At 32.8% G+C, this 16,451-nt stretch overlaps 1 protein-coding gene across 1 annotated transcript; it reads left to right on the top strand.

The window, feature by feature from the left end:
- The first annotated feature begins 343 nt into the window (after positions 1-343).
- On the top strand, positions 344-7,888 carry LOC134843676 (uncharacterized). Its single transcript, XM_063859887.1, has 5 exons — positions 344-617; positions 4,077-4,284; positions 5,198-5,299; positions 6,402-6,505; positions 7,506-7,888. The coding sequence occupies exons 1-5, from the start codon at positions 593-595 to the stop codon at positions 7,706-7,708; spliced, it is 642 nt and encodes a 213-aa protein (XP_063715957.1). The 5' UTR covers positions 344-592; the 3' UTR covers positions 7,709-7,888.
- The last annotated feature ends 8,563 nt before the right edge of the window (positions 7,889-16,451 follow it).

The raw sequence follows: 16,451 nt of genomic DNA, 5'->3' as shown, positions 1-16,451 counted from the left end.
ATAGACCAGAGAAAAAACAGAATCTCGCAAATATTTAAAATATTAATTTAGAAAATTTAGTGTAATTTAGAAAATTTGTAGGAACATTTTTTAAAAACCACCTCTGATATGATTGAACCGAAACGAATCTTCAAAATACTTTTAAAAAATCATGAATCAATTGTGAGCTCTCATTGTGTTGTTTTTTTTACATTATCAAATACTTTTATGCATACCAAAACAGTTATTTTAGCAGTGTTGTCAAGTTCTTATGAATAAACTTTGAAAAGTACTTTACAAAAGAATGTTGAGCTTCGTCTATTTAAATCAAGCAGGTGTATCAAACTGTGACCAAGAAAAACATACATTATCAATTGTATGTGAAAAAATATTTAATACCATTTAAAAAACTGAACAAATTAAAGCCGTAATTTGTTGGCAAATGCTGAAAACCACTTTCATAATTTTGCGTCCAGAAACAAAACTTAGTTTAACTTGATGAAAAATATTCGTGCGGCAGAAACCGAACAAGTTTTCTAAAAACTAGGAAGTTAGTTTAATCAGAAATTAGTTTCTCTGATTAAGCCTTTTATTGATTTATTTTCCTCTCAAAATGATTCAAATGTCTTGGAGAGCAGGTATTTTTTTCATAATTTCAATATTTCGAAAATACAACGGTAAATTTACGCCTAATGAATTATAGAATAAAAACAACTCTATTTCTCTATGTACAAAAACAAATAGTATGCCACTTTTAAAACTTGCAAAGAAGAGATTAGGGTTTCTGTTTTAATATTGTGTCCAAAAGCCAGTTTTTACTATGCAAAAACATATCGGCAAATATTTTTTGTTTACACCAAATATTCATATTTACAAATATAAATTAACAACTGTTTCTGATGATTTGTAGCAAATTATAGGCCTTGGTTCTCTTTAGTTATTGGCTTTTTAAATATTAGCAAGGTGGATTTAAAAATTAATCAATCATGCAATCTTGAACTCATATCTTCTTCTGCCATCTGCCAACACCCCCCCCCCCCCCCAGAGAGAGAAAAATTACCAAAAAAGATACCCAAAAAGCATGTTATAAGTTTAAAGTTTATTTTTTCATTTAATGAAAAAAGTTTGGTTGATTTCCCAGATTGCATGAATATAAAACTTTTTTGGGAACAGTTTAAATTTGTTTTATAAACTGATAAAGGAACAAATAAGCAATACAATGCCAAAATCATCAGCGATTTTTAAACGAAGGAGCCGTGACAAGTTTCAACTACTAGCGTTCTCCAAAATTACTTCAGATTTTGAACACGCTGCAATTTGTGTGCTTACAATCAAAAGTTGTTCTCAGTTGAATTTGCGCTTCCAATTGTCATCACTGGTATAACATGGGTTTAAATTAGATTTTTATGAGAGCAGGAGATTTTCCAAATTCATTCTTTCATTCAAATATCAACAAAAGTCTTGTGTTGAAAGGATTGGTTACTTGTGATGATCTGAGAAATCATCAAAGTTAAATTTCTTTGTATGAAACTTTAAAAAAATAAATGTATAAATTTATCCGATCTGTTGACGCGTAATAAATTGGTTCAGAACTAATTCTATATTTATTGCTGTCTCTTGATTATCATATGAGTTTAACCATGATTACGATGCTATATATGTCGCGTGTTTTTTTGGTAAAGTTACCAAAATGGGAACACGTGAACAAAAAAAAGTATTTATCCCTAATTACATATCTTGTTTTTTGCATATTTTTCTCACTGGTAACAACTACAAATACTACCAATTTTTAGGTAAGTTATCATTAACATCGATCTCAACAAAATCTTCAGAAAAAACTTTCTACCTAGCACCGATCCAAAACAATACTCCAGAATGCCCTTCAGCGTGTTATAAAGGTTTCAAGCTTTCCTTCGTGTGAAGTTTTTCATGAGATTTCCAGAAAATTAGTTGAAAAAACAATGTGACTTTCTTTAGGCGTTTAAATCTCCCAAAAACAATGTAAAATACTAAATAATAAAAAACGCGTTTTTTGAATAAATTAGCTAGACTCCAGTCGAGTGGCAACATTTTTTGGCATTCGAGAGGTGTAAAAAAAATCTGGTAAACGCGCTTTTGAAAAGTTTAAAATTGACAACTTTTTTGGCAGCCAGCGGACGCTCATAATTTTGCATAAACTAATCGCAAATAAAAATAATTAGTTTTGTTTCAAAATATTCAAAACTATTTAATTAGTACTTTAACAAAACAAGGTTACTCGTATCAATGTTTGAAAACTCTAGACTCTTTTTTGTTGGAAAACTTTTGTCACCCAATTTTTGGGGACAACAATTGGTCCACAATTTTGAATTTTGTACATCAATTGACCTTGAGAAAACACCACAGCTGATGAAAGAACTAGTTCCTTTTTTGAAGTTTGAAACGTTTGGGTGAAGAAAAAATAATTTCTGTAAGGAAGCAAAAATTTGAAAACACCAAATATGGATCAAAGACCAAAATTAAAGTATTCCAAAAAAGAAATCTATACTCTCAAAAAGTTTCGCGTATTATCACTTGAAAAAATGTCTCGTGAAAAAATAGCTTGAGAGCTAGTCAAATTTTCAAGAAGAACACTGAGCTCTCAAGTATTCTATTCATTCAAAACCACGAGTAAAATGTTGCATTACTTGTGTTTTTACTTGAATTGTTTAGTTAGTTTTGCTTGATTTTTTTTATTATAGATTTTATGACATTTTGTTTAGTTGTACTTACGAGAACATATGTTCACGTATTTTATTATGAGTATACATGTTAAATTGCATGAGTTTCTGAGTAAAACTTCAAAACGTTTTTTTAAACTGAGATTCTTCAGTCAATTGTTAGCGTAATTTTTGTTGAATCTTCGTATAAAAAAGCATGATTTATATTTTTTGTATAAAAAACTTTTCATTCGATTGCTCACGTGTTTTTTGGTCAAAATCCTGTGTAAAATCATTTAAAATATCAAGTGTTTCTGAGTCGATTGCCAGCGTGTTTTAGATGGATTTTTGAAAAAAACACATGAATGAGCCAGTATTTTATAGATTTTTAATCGAGAGCTCACGCTGATTTATCGGTAGAAACAATTTAAAAAGAATTTTTTTGTATTTTTTTATAGAATAATTGAACAGTTTCTGAAAAAAAGAAAATCCACGAAGACCAAACGTAAGAAATCTATTCCAACGCAACATAATCTTATAAAACAAATATAATCATTCAATCTGATGGCTTCATGTCAAAATTGTGGCAAAATCATATTTTGACAAAGAAAAGCTATTAAGCAAAAAACTAAAAAAACAATATAATTGTTTATAAATCGCTTGAAAAAATTTATTGTCGTAAAATAGCACTTAAGCCCTTTTTTGTTTTTCGGCCGAGAAAACGTGGCCAAAGAATTGTCCGACTGCAATCAAAACCCGAAAAAAAAGGTTTTTTTTTTCATCCCGATCTTCGTCTATTAAGTTTTGGGTTTTTAAAAAAAATCGAAACAGCTAATATACAACAATATAAAAATCAAATTAAAAGATCTTATCCATTTTTACAGCTTAGTAGCTGTTAGTAGGGGCGGATCTAGGATTTTCTCGAGGGGGGTGGATTTTCAAGAAATTTTTGATAGTTTTGACGAACTTTTTAGGTCGAACAAATTTATTTTTTGAACTCTCCTAAAGCACTAAAAAGTCCTGTTCTGAATAACTTTTCTGTGCAAAATTTTGAAAAAAAACAGGCCAAAAACAGGCGCTCCCTTCTCAAAAATAGTATATATTGGAGCTGAAAGGGACTTTAGAAAACTTTTAGGGTCCGTCATCAAAAATGAATATTTCAAAATAGTACAAAAAGGGGACCCTTTGGGTCGTCAAGAGGTCGAATCCCTGAAAAAAAAGTGTCTGCTCCCCCCCTAAATCCACCCCTGGCTGTTAGCATTGATCTTGCCAAATCTCTATTAAAATTTTCACGCTTTTCAAAGACAAATTAGCTGATAACGTTCTCTCCATTTTTTGAAATTTCAAAGACAAATTAGCTGAAAACTTTCTCTCCAGTTTTTGAAATTTCGAACTAAATTTGATATTTTCATGTCCTAGCTCTGCGAGTTTTGAGCTTTGTGGCCTTTGCGTTGATTGTGCATCTCAGTTTGGTTGGCGCTGGTGGTCCTTTCCGGGAAGAATGGGACTACGACTACTGGGAGGGCGACTACGGTCCTTGGGACTACTACAACTTGAACAGAGACTATGGTCGTCGGCGCTTTGACAACTGGGACAGAGACTATGGTCGTCGGGGCTATGGCAGCGGGTACTTTTACAATATCTTTGAAAATTGTGAGATAAAACAATGTAGTGTGAGAAAAAATGTATGTCTGTTATGTAATATATATATATATTTTTTTTTCAAAAAAGTTTGCTATGTCTGCTATGCAATATTTTTTTCATTATATTGCAAATAAAAAATTATTTGTCTGTTATGCAAAACTTGATTTGATATTTCTTCAAAAAATATATTTTTCCAGTTCGTAGATGTTGTGATTGGGCTTCTTTCAATTTTTGTGATATATTGATAATTGATATAAGTTGCGTGTTGATTTGAGGTGCAAAAAAAATCAAAACACAATCATTGAAATGTCGAAGAGGCTCACTGGTAAATTGAGTCTGAAAATAACTTTGTGGCGACTAAACAATTATCAGAAAACTTCGTAATTTTTTTTTTGGATTTGCTGAAAGGGTATTTAGCAGGCATCTAGGCCTGGTTTTCAAAGATTTTTTATCTAAAACTTCCTGGCAGAGTTCCTATTTAATGAGCCATTTTGAACAAAACTTTAAAAAAAATTGATCATTTAAAAAATTGAATGTCTTTAGCTGAAAATTAATCTGATTTTTTTGTAATTGTCATTTTGGTTTTTTGGAGCTTAGGGTAAAATACGACAATTAGCTAACATTATTACATAGTGTGAGGTAAAAAAGAGTTTTTTTTTCGTTTTTTTTCTGTTTTTTGTTTTATGGTACCTTACCACATCTAACTACCTATTTTTTTAAATATGCAGAGCCAACCAAGTTCCGTTCATTTTGATTAAAAAAATCTCTAGAATATTTTTTTGCTCAGCGCTTTTCTTATGGGCTGGTGTAGGGTATTAACACCAATTCTTTCTTCAAAAGAAACAGTTCTTAATTTTAAATTTCAGGTGAAAACTTTTGCAAAGTTTTTTATTTAGGCGTAATGGACAATCATGGTGCGATAAGGACTGGGATTGTCGCTTTCATAGCAAAGAACATGTTTGCTGCAGCAACAACAACTGCGCCCAGTTTTGCTCGATGTTAGTATGGCCTCTACGATCTTTTTTTTCCGTATCAGTTTTGCTTGAATTTTTTTCCACCTGCTGGCGGCGCTCAAAACCACCGAAGCGATCGAAACAACGTTCAAAAACACTAGTGAGACATTTCCTTGCTATCAAATTAAGCCTAAATCATAAAATCATTTTCTATTACGTTTTTGGCCGGTAATCTAACTTGCTCGAGTTGAGGTGGTCAAATTATGTATTGACGCTTTGGTCCGACTGTTTTTCCTATCTCGACTTTTCGAATCAAAATATGCCCACTATCGAATTTCTGAACCAAACAATGTCCGCTGCCGACACTGGTCGAGTTTGGTTGAGCCATACGGTTGATAAATGTTTTGACCGTATCAACTCGGGTAGTGGATGTGGAGTTTTTGTACTCAATGCTTTGCTGGAGCCTCTTTTGTTTGGAATCATTCTCTTTTAATTATGGACATTTGATAATGGACGCAAAATATTCTTTGATCGTAAAAAAAATCCTCATAAAAAACTCATGAAAACTTTTTAAAAAAACGCCTTCAGTTATCTAAGGATTATTTAAAATTGAGAAACGAAAAACGGCCAGATAAATTTTTTGACGCAAACAATTAATTTAAGTTTTTCTAGGTTATCATCTGAAAATTTAATTTGGGGTGAAGAATTGTTAAAAAGCTATAATTCTAAATAGTTTTAGCGCAGTGTTTTTTTTTTCATTCCGACAACGAAGAATGTATTGGAAAGCAAAGGATCTCACATTATAATTTTTTCCTTCGCGGCGCTGTTTTTCATTCGTGCCATTTTCATATTTTTTATGTTGTAGCTTTTGGCTGATATTTTTTCAATTGTCAACCAATTGAAAGATATCATTGACTTGCACTACATACTTATTCAGATAATTCACCTGTGATTACTTTCCTTAATGATGGGGGGGGGGGTTAAAACTTCCAATGGAGCTTCATGGGATTGGTAGGGAGCAAAATCAAAACAATGTATCGAATAATTTGAGTCAAAAAGCAAAATTGGATTCATTTAAAGACAGTTGAATGGAACAATTGGGGTTTTGCCCTGAAAAACAAAATGCTGGGTTGAATTTTTATTGCAGGGATGTGTTCTGGTTCTTCCTGATTGTGATCATCCTTCCATGCGTGTGCTGCGGCGCCATTGTCGCTACTGCAGCTGTCGTCTTCTGCTGCGTCAGGAAGCAAAGTTAGATACTGCAATCCATTCTTAGACAATTGCAAGGATGACATCGAATAATTTTCAACTAACACTTTTTTTAACTCTTCTACGGTTTGGTCTAAAAAAGTTGACATGGAAAAAAATTGAGCGAAAATGTGCGCATTTTAATGCGTTGCTTCAGTCATGTAGTACTAGTAAAACCGTTTGCGCTGAAATACTCAGTCCAATTTGTGGCAAATTAAGTGATATCAACAAATTCTCTCTGAACTCAATTTATAAAAACTAATAACATTTGAAAAAAGACTATTTGTTAAATTACATTTCAAACTTACTTCAAAAAAAGAATAAGTCAAATTCAGAAGAAACATCCAGGGTTTTAAAAAGCAGTCACCTTGGTGCGAGCAGGGGTGTTCAAAAGATTATTGTATACAAGATTATTGTCAATAAATATATATCGATAATCTATTTTTTGGAGCTAAACATTACAATAATCTATTGTTGACTAACAATAATTGTGACTTGTTGCCTCGATTATTGTCTTGGGATTCGTAGCCAATGAATGTGGGCCTATTTACGGAAAGGAGTGACACATTCAACCAAAATAACGTCGTTTCAGATTGTTTGCATAACTAACGAGTGCATCAAGTGCTGCCAGTTCATGATTTTTGACGACTACCGTAAAAAACTCGAGCCTGTCAACCTTGAAGCTCAATTGTTCCTTTTTGTAAACAAGCAACTCTGGGATATTAAAGTTGTATCCGATTTGGTTTGAAAAATAAAATTTTCAACAATAATCTATTTTTGTTCGAAATATTCCAAAGATTATTTAGATTATTTATTTTGTCAGCTCAAAAATATCGATAATCTATTTTGAAACTGCAATATAATCTATATCGATAACTGAACACCCCTGGGTGCGAGAGCTGTCTTGCTTAAATTTTTCCGATACTCCCCCTAAATTAAGTTATAGCAGTGATACATCATTATAATTAGGCTGAATAAAAGTTGAGTTATTTTACATATTCAGACAAGAAGACGCAAGATGCACTGGCGCAATGGCAGGGAGGTGTCGGTGGGGCTATGGCCAGATATCTTCCATATAACGCCGCTTACCCTCAAACCGCTGTAGGGTACGGACAGCCAGCTCCCCCTGGATACAGCGGTCAGATGAGGACGACTAAATCATCTGATGAAGAAAATACAATGGGCATGGTGGATTTGAGAGCCTAAATGTAATGAAAGTGTCAGCAAACAGCTTGGATGGTTCAATTTATTGAGAGCAAATTGGCAAACGATAACCATATACTTAGGCTTCATTGGCAACAAATTACTCACATTTAGTCCTGCATTTTTTAAAATGATGTCATGGTAAAAAAAATCATAGGGAGGTCCCATGAAAATAACCGGTTCTCAAATGTAATAAGAGTGCCTTAAAATTGTTCAATTTAGTGCTTTGATGATGTCAATTAAAGAGTATCGAATAAGTATGCGCAAGTCATGCAGGTTAATTACTCTTGGGAGAAAGTTTTAAAACGACCAACAGGCTGATATTGAATAAATAATTACCGTATTCGCTTAAAATTAGAGTGATTTGGGATCCCTCTCTTACACTTGGTTTTTACCGAGACCTCTCCAGACTTGCACCAACTTTATGGTTCTTTTTTGGTTTAACAGCTTAGCCAGGCAATCCTATTATCTTAAAAAAATTGAACTTTTTACCTTTTCACCCGTGAGTAAATTGTTATCAATTGCCTCAAAAAACTACACAAGATGAGTGTAATGATTTTGAATAAACTGGCACAAATTTATTGCTGATGTGCCGAAGAAAGTTCTGTAAATAGAATTGAATATTAAGACTTATATTTTAAAAAATTCAGTTAATGATTCGAACTTATTGTTCCCACTTTCGAAGACAGTGACAGAAGATTTGTGTTTGGGGTAGTTTTTTTGTCCAAACAAATTTCGATATTTAACAAGCAAATTTTGACAGAATTATTGTACATCATTCAAAATTTCTTGCGGTTTTGAGCTCAAAGTTAACAATATTTTTCAACTGTGATCATTTTTGTTACGACTTTCGAAAAAAAATGACGGAACAGTTGTGTTCGCGATGATTTGCAGTATTTGAAAGAATTCTTTTTACAACAAACAAAATGCATTTTTGTCTTGAACTAATATTGAAAAAGATATTTAACCAGTGATCACTTTTCGTAAAATTATGGGGATTGTTAATTGGCTTGGAATTTGAAGACTGCTAATTTGGCCAATTTGGGAAAATTAATGCGCGATCGGAGATTTAATCTGTCTTAGAAATCGTTCCGAAATGGTTGAAGCAGGCTATTTGTCATAAATACTACGTTAGTAGGAGTGAAATTTGTCACTTTATACTCTTTATGGCGTGCAGTGGATGATTTTTAGAAAAAAAATCTTAAAAACCCTTCAAAACTTCTTAGATTTTTTTTCGATTTGTTTTGAAAATTCCATCAATTTTGTTAAAGCAAACACTGTTCCATAAACCTTGAAAGGCAGTCGAAGTATGCAGGGCTTCCGAGCTTGTTGCTTGCTGTGTATAAAAAATAGTCGAACTTTCATTTTTGTTCCGACTTTTGATAGGAAAGTAACGGAATATTTGTGCTCGGGGTGGGTTTTTTTTTCCGACAAATTTCGACTTTTTAACTAGCCATTTTTGACGGAATTTTTTAACATAATTCGAAAAGTATTGTTGTCCCAAGCTTTAGTTAGAAAAGATTTTTCACCTGTGATCATTTTTCGTAAAGTTATGGGGGTTTAAAGATTGGCATTTTGGACAATTCGGGACAATTAACGCGCGATATATTTCGCGCTATTAACGCGTAAGCGTAGATTTATTCCGTCTTAGAAATCGTTTCAAATTGGTTGAAAGAAGCTTAATTGCCATAATTGATTTGTTACTAGAAGCTAAGTTTATCACTTTGTACTTTATATGGCGTGTGGGGAGATGATTTTCACAAAAAATCTCAATTTTTTTTTTTCATTTTTTTATATTTAATTTTTTCATCATATTTCTGCTTCATAGACCTTAAAAGGCAGTCGGAACATTCAGGGCTTCGCCTTGATACGAGCAGTCTTGTTGCAGTTTAGTTTTGACTGTTAAATATCAAATTTGATATTAGTAATCTGTCGATTAGACTGTACTGATTTGGGTTTCAAACATTCTTGTACAGCTTTAACTGAAACATGACGTTCAATTTTTCAATTTGAAACTTTATTTGAATGATTATTGTTTTAAATATTCGACTGCGCAAAGCAATCAAGCAGTCTAAGTAATTTATGAAGTGTTTTTATGTTTAAGAGTTCCAAAGTGATAACGCGAACGCTATAGGTGCTATTGTTAGGTTTTTCATTGATGAACTTAACACAGCTTCGGAGACGTTACAGAAATTTCTTTCTAATTGTCGATTCAAGTTTTTGTTTTCTGAAATAAAAGTGATTACCTGTTTTCCATATGATTCTAGTCTATATGAGTCTATATGAGTCTAAATTCTTTTTGTATTAATAAATGCGTTACAAACGCTAATTGTTTCTACTAATGATTCGAACTTACTGTTCCCACTTTCGAAGACAGTGACAGAAGATTTGTGTTTGGGGTAGTTTTTTTGTCCAAACAAATTTCGATATTTAACAAGCAAATTTTGACAGAATTATTGTACATCATTCAAAATTTCTTGCGGTTTTGAGCTCAAAGTTAACAATATTTTTCAACTGTGATCATTTTTGTTACGACTTTCGAAAAAAAATGACGGAACAGTTGTGTTCGCGATGATTTGCAGTATTTGAAAGAATTCTTTTTACAACAAACAAAATGCATTTTTGTCTTGAACTAATATTGAAAAAGATATTTAACCAGTGATCACTTTTCGTAAAATTATGGGGATTGTTAATTGGCTTGGAATTTGAAGACTGCTAATTTGGCCAATTTGGGAAAATTAATGCGCGATCGGAGATTTAATCTGTCTTAGAAATCGTTCCGAAATGGTTGAAGCAGGCTATTTGTCATAAATACTACGTTAGTAGGAGTGAAATTTGTCACTTTATACTCTTTATGGCGTGCAGTGGATGATTTTTAGAAAAAAAATCTTAAAAACCCTTCAAAACTTCTTAGATTTTTTTTCGACTTGTTTTGAAAATTCCATCAATTTTGTTAAAGCAAACACTGTTCCATAAACCTTGAAAGGCAGTCGAAGTATGCAGGGCTTCCGAGCTTGTTGCTTGCTGTGTATAAAAATAGTCGAACTTTCATTTTTGTTCCGACTTTTGATAGGAAAGTAACGGAATATTTGTGCTCGGGGTGGGTTTTTTTTTCTTCCGACAAATTTCGACTTTTTAACTAGCCATTTTTGACGGAATTTTTCAACATAATTCGAAAAGTATTGTTGTCCCAAGCTTTAGTTAGAAAAGATTTTTCACCTGTGATCATTTTTCGTAAAGTTATGGGGGTTTAAGATTGGCATTTTGGACAATTCGGGACAATTAACGCGTAAGCGTAGATTTAATCCGTCTTAGAAATCGTTTCAAATTGGTTGAAAGAAGCTTAATTGCCATAATTGATTTGTTACTAGAAGTTAAATTTATCACTTTGTACTTTATATGGCGTGTGGGGAGATGATTTTCACAAAAAATCTCAATTTTTTTTTCATTTTTTTATATTTAATTTTTTCATCATATTTCTGCTTCATAGACCTTAAAAGGCAGTCGGAACATTCAGGGCTTCGCCTTGATACGAGCAGTTTTGTTGCAGTTTAGTTTTGACTGTTAAATATCAAATTTGATATTAGTAATCTGTCGATTAGACTGTACTGATTTGGGTTTCAAACATTCTTGTACAGCTTTAACTGAAACATGACGTTCAATTTTTCAATTTGAAACTTTATTTGTATGATTATTGTTTTAAATATTCGACTGCGCAAAGCAATCAAGCAGTCCAAGTCATTTATGTAGTGTTTTTATGTTTAAGAGTTCCAAAGTGATAACGCGAACGCTATAGGTGCTATTGTTAGGTTTTTCATTGATGAACTTAACACAGCTTCGGAGACGTTACAGAATTTTCTTTCTAATTGTCGATTCAAGTTTTTGTTTTCTGAAATAAAAGTGACTACCTGTTTTCCATATGATTCTAGTCTAAATGAGTCTATATGAGTCTAAATTCTTTTTGTATTAATAAATGCGTTACAAACGCTAATTGTTTCTTTGGAAAGTTTAGGAAATGGAGGTGTCGAGAGAATTGAGGTCGTAAATTTACGTATCGATTCCATAAACGAAACAAGACTACTTATTTTCGGGTGCAGTCCTGAATGTTGCGAGCATGCCTTTTAAATCCTATGGAGTAGTGTTTGTTTTAGAAAAATTGATGAAATTTTCTAATATGAATTTCAAAAAGCATCCTCGCACACGCTTTACCAAGTACAAAGTAACTCATTTATGATATAGCTAAGTATTAATTAGATCAAATAAATAGAACAACTTCTAAGACGGACTAAATCTCAGCTTACACGTTAATAGCAAGAGGTATATCACGCGGTAATTTACCTAAATTGGCCAATTTGGCTATCTTTGAACCCCCTTTTTCTACAAAATTGGTTAATGTAGAATTTTTTTAAACTCAGGCCAACAATAGCCTTTGGCTGATATAAAAAAGTTTTGGCGAGCCTTTTTTTCTGGAAAGTCAAGTTTTTCCGTCACGTAAGCTTTTTCGCTTCTACGGTGAATTTTTTGCCATTATAATGGATTAACTATGAATAATAACCAACAATTAATGACTACAAAGGTCGGGCTCTATAGATTTTAACTATATTCGATTACAAGTGAATAAAATTGGAATTTAACTTGACTGTTTTTCGCAATTTTACAATCCAACATTACCGAGTATTTTTTGGTTAAAAACAATTAGAATTGGTTTTAAATTGAATACGATTGGTTTATTTTTCAAGGAAAAACTAGATTATATTCAATTGTACTCAATTGTGTGGCTTCAAGGTTAATTACACTTTATAGCCACACAATCTAGTACAAAAAGTTATAATCAAGTTTTTTTTCGAACGGTATTTTTATTCATAGGAACAGTATGAAAAACATTTTCCATAAAATTATCGAAATTCAGACATTTTGGCGTCCTATTTGATTTTCTAATAAGTTGAGTGTGTGAGTGTGTTTCCAAACACAATCCCGTGATAATAAATACCCCTAGGTCAGAACCTTTTTTTACTTTTACTGTTTTTTTCTACTGATTGTTTTTTTTTGCGCGGTGTTAACTAGCCCAAGTGCATGGAAACAATAATAAACAAAAAACTAAAATTCCGCTGACTCAAAATTTAAAAATGAAAGAACTGGTTTGTTGAAATTTTTGAGCAAATGAACAATTTATAAATGTAGTTTGACTTTTGCTTATGCTGGTTGCTTACTCTTTTTCAGTTTCTTAGTCCTATTAGGGCAATTAAATGAAGTCGCGACAAAATATAGTTCTCGTTTTCGAATAAGTGTGAAAATATTACTCGTTCGCCTACCTTGCAGGGCTTTAACTCATGAAAAAAGACAGAATTTGACGCCAACACTTTTCGAACGTCTTCTCAGGTCTAATGTGATAACAATAGCCAATAGATTTTGACTTTGGATTCAATTTAGAATGAAGCGGCCAGCCTTTTGAAAACTACTAGACCCGCGCTTTTTTGGAACATCTATGAATTACCGAGGCTTCAAAAATTCACCCCGGGCCGAAGTCCTCGACGTACGTTTCGACTTTCTCGACCAAAAATCTATATAATTCGACCGTCTCGACTCGGTATGTTTGGACTTTTTTCGACCCACTTCAAATATGTTTCGAAGGTCTGGACCAAACTTCGATATATTTCGGCTTTCTCAACTCTCTCGTCCGAAACTTTTGGAAAGTTTATTTGCTCGGCCCTCATTGATGTGTTTCAACGTTCTCGACCAGAAACAATTTTGTTTCGACCGTCTCGTTTTTTTCGTTAAACAGAAAAAAGTTATTCTATCCACCTCAAATTCGCTTCAACCGGCGTGACTAAGAAACTGGTAAATCAGTAAACACAATTCAAGTAGATATCCGTCCGTATTTTCGATTATTGGTACATAATTTTGTTCTTATGATTGACAAAACTAACAATTTTGAAAATTTAAGGCATGCTCGGCCTACGTTTTGACTATGCTCGATTTAGTCAAAATTTTTTGACTATGCTTGATATGTTTTGAAATTTTCGGGCACAATCGGTTACGTTTCGACTATCTGCTTGACTCAAAACTGCTTCTCGACACAGAATCTCAGTCACAAAACTGCACTTGCTCGACTTTCAAAGTCGAAGTATAATACGAGCAACTCAATCGGGAAAGATCATATAACAAACTGGAATCATTAATATAATAACAAGTAGTTATGCATTAATATTATGAGAGAGGTTTCCAAGGAACGGTAAAGAACGTAATCGAAAATACAAGCTTCTGTTTCGATTAGTTTGATATTTCCGTCTCATTTAGATTATCAACTGGCTTATGAACGCCAAGTTGGCTCTATTGGATTGCAGAAGAAATCTAGGAAAAGATCAAGTCGCCTTTGCTTAGTTGATTAAGTGCTTTATTTGCGCAAAAACTTTTCTTCGCAGAAATAGTTTTGTTCGGGAAATTTCTTTAAGTTCATACTAGCATGCAATAAATGCTTTCATTAGATGCTAAATCTCACAAAAAAAAACAAATAAACTTCAAATAATTATATCAGTTGTAGAAATATGTTTAGATTGATCTAGTAGTAAAAAAAAGTTAGTTTTGGTGGGATTATGCTAAAATAGGCGTCCTATTTTAGCTGAATGGGCAAATTGGGATAGAATAGTCGAAACTTTTTCCTCAAAACTTAAAGCAAGATTGATTTTGCTTTTCTTAACATAATTTCTATTTAGCGTGTGTTCAACCATTAGAATGTTTCTGTCGCGAGTAGTTACCACCTGAGATCAAAAAAATACGAATAGCAACCGTGTATAAAGCAGAATGCTTAAGCACGATAAATTTTCTCGGGATTAGAGGCCATTTTTCATGATAAAAAAAATTTTAAAGGCAAAAACTTGGCGCAAAAGGCAGCTGACTAATTTATTGATCCTGAGCAAAACTTTATTTTTTTTGATTATATTGGTTTTGTCAGTTTTGAAAAACAGATCAAAGTTGCTTTCAACTGAAAATTAGTTTTTTTTTATTCGTAACCGAACTTTTTTGAATGTTTTTAACCTCCTGTATTCAATTAAATTAACAAGCTTGAGGTCTCTTGAGATACCCAGGGCTTCCTAACATTAAATCTCTTTTGCATTTTTGCAATAAATAAATTGAATTTTTTCATCAAAAAATGTATTGGAATTTACAATTTCTAATTACAAAATGTTTTTTGTCTTTAATGAAATAATTCTGCAACATTTAAATTCTTCTCTAAGATTGACTAAGCAAATAAAATGCGGTGAAAGTAATTAAGTGCAGCCTAATGAGTAAGAACCTGATCATATCAGAGCTACGCCTTAAATGTTACAGAGACTTTTTAATTATCTATGGAGTAGGTTTTGATTGAAAAAAATAGTGCAATCAAGAAAGAAATGAAAACAGTTTAAATTTTGGTTTCCGATTTTTTTTTGGTTTTGAAAGTACGAACTGATTATTGAAAGTACAAACTGAATATGTTACATAAAGCCACTTTTTAATTAAACCAAATAGCTTGCCTCAATTTAATTTGCAGCGATTTCTAAGCAGGATGATTTCGCCGCCTGCATTTTTATTTAGTGAATGTATCGGAATCAATCATTATACATTAGCTAAATTCAAACCCCCAGAATTTCATTAAATTGATCACAGAGGAAAATTTTTAGTTTGAATCTCCAGACATCAGTAGCTTTGAGATGATGTAAGAAAACTCCCGTCAAACATACTGGTTAGAAAATCAAATCTTTGGTTAAAAAAATCACAAAGAAAAAAAACGAGAAAAGAGAGGCCAGCTTTGTGTCTGCTTTGCTTTAATTAGTCCATGTGATGTTTTACTGACTCACACGACTAATTTTTCTACAATGCGGGCACATATTTGAACCCAATTGTGACTGCGCGAAAGTAACAGCTTGATCTAAATAGAGTTCAAATTACAAACGTTCAGTGCGAGAATGGATAATGTCTAGCATGGTAGGTTCAGACCCCGTCGACACGAGGTCGGATCCTCAAATTCCGAAGGATGCTAATTTTTTGACCATGCTTCGACTAATTTTTCGACCATTGCGACCAAGATTCTGTATTTTTATTATTTTTAGACTTCTTCCGCGACTTAAGACCCTCTCCAGGCAATGAATTTTTGGTCGCAGAATTAACATTCGGCACGACCGACAAAGTCAAAAAATAAGTCGCGGACCGAGACCCGGGAAAAGCTTTAATATCGATATATAATGATCTACCAAGGACGTTTCTGGTTTGTTCGTTGAGGAATTCGGGAATAACAACTTTAACAAATTTTTCCCCGGTGAATTGAAAAACATCAAAAAGTTAACAAGTTCGGGTTACACTTATATGTACAATCAAGTTACTACTGAACATGTGAATGGGAGAGAGGGGAACGGGTAAGCCCAGATTTCACTTTCTGATTTTAAAAAACTATGACTAATTATTCTTTTCATTTCAATTCCGAAGTTTTTTTCTTCCTTTAAAATTGCGAAGTTCCATTTTCCCTATTTATGCCATTCTCACTAAAAATTTGCGAAGTTCTTTTTTCCCTATCAATGTTATACCGCTTTCTGAAATTTTTAATCAATTATAAAATTTTTGACGATTATGATTTTGACGATAATGATTTTAACTATGATTTTAACTTTCTGCGCCACGTTTCCTTTTTTTTGGAAAGTGTTGACCAAAAAATTGCGTCTTTCAGCGCGAACTGCCTTCAAAGTTAGGTTTGATTGACTTTCAGGTTTGC

This window comes from Symsagittifera roscoffensis, chromosome 4, assembly GCF_963678635.1.
Source record: "Symsagittifera roscoffensis chromosome 4, txSymRosc1.1, whole genome shotgun sequence".
NCBI classification, from domain to species: domain Eukaryota; kingdom Metazoa; phylum Xenacoelomorpha; order Acoela; family Convolutidae; genus Symsagittifera; species Symsagittifera roscoffensis.
The sequence above is the reverse complement of the archived record's forward strand: the minus strand, read 5'-3'. Positions and strand labels throughout refer to the sequence as shown.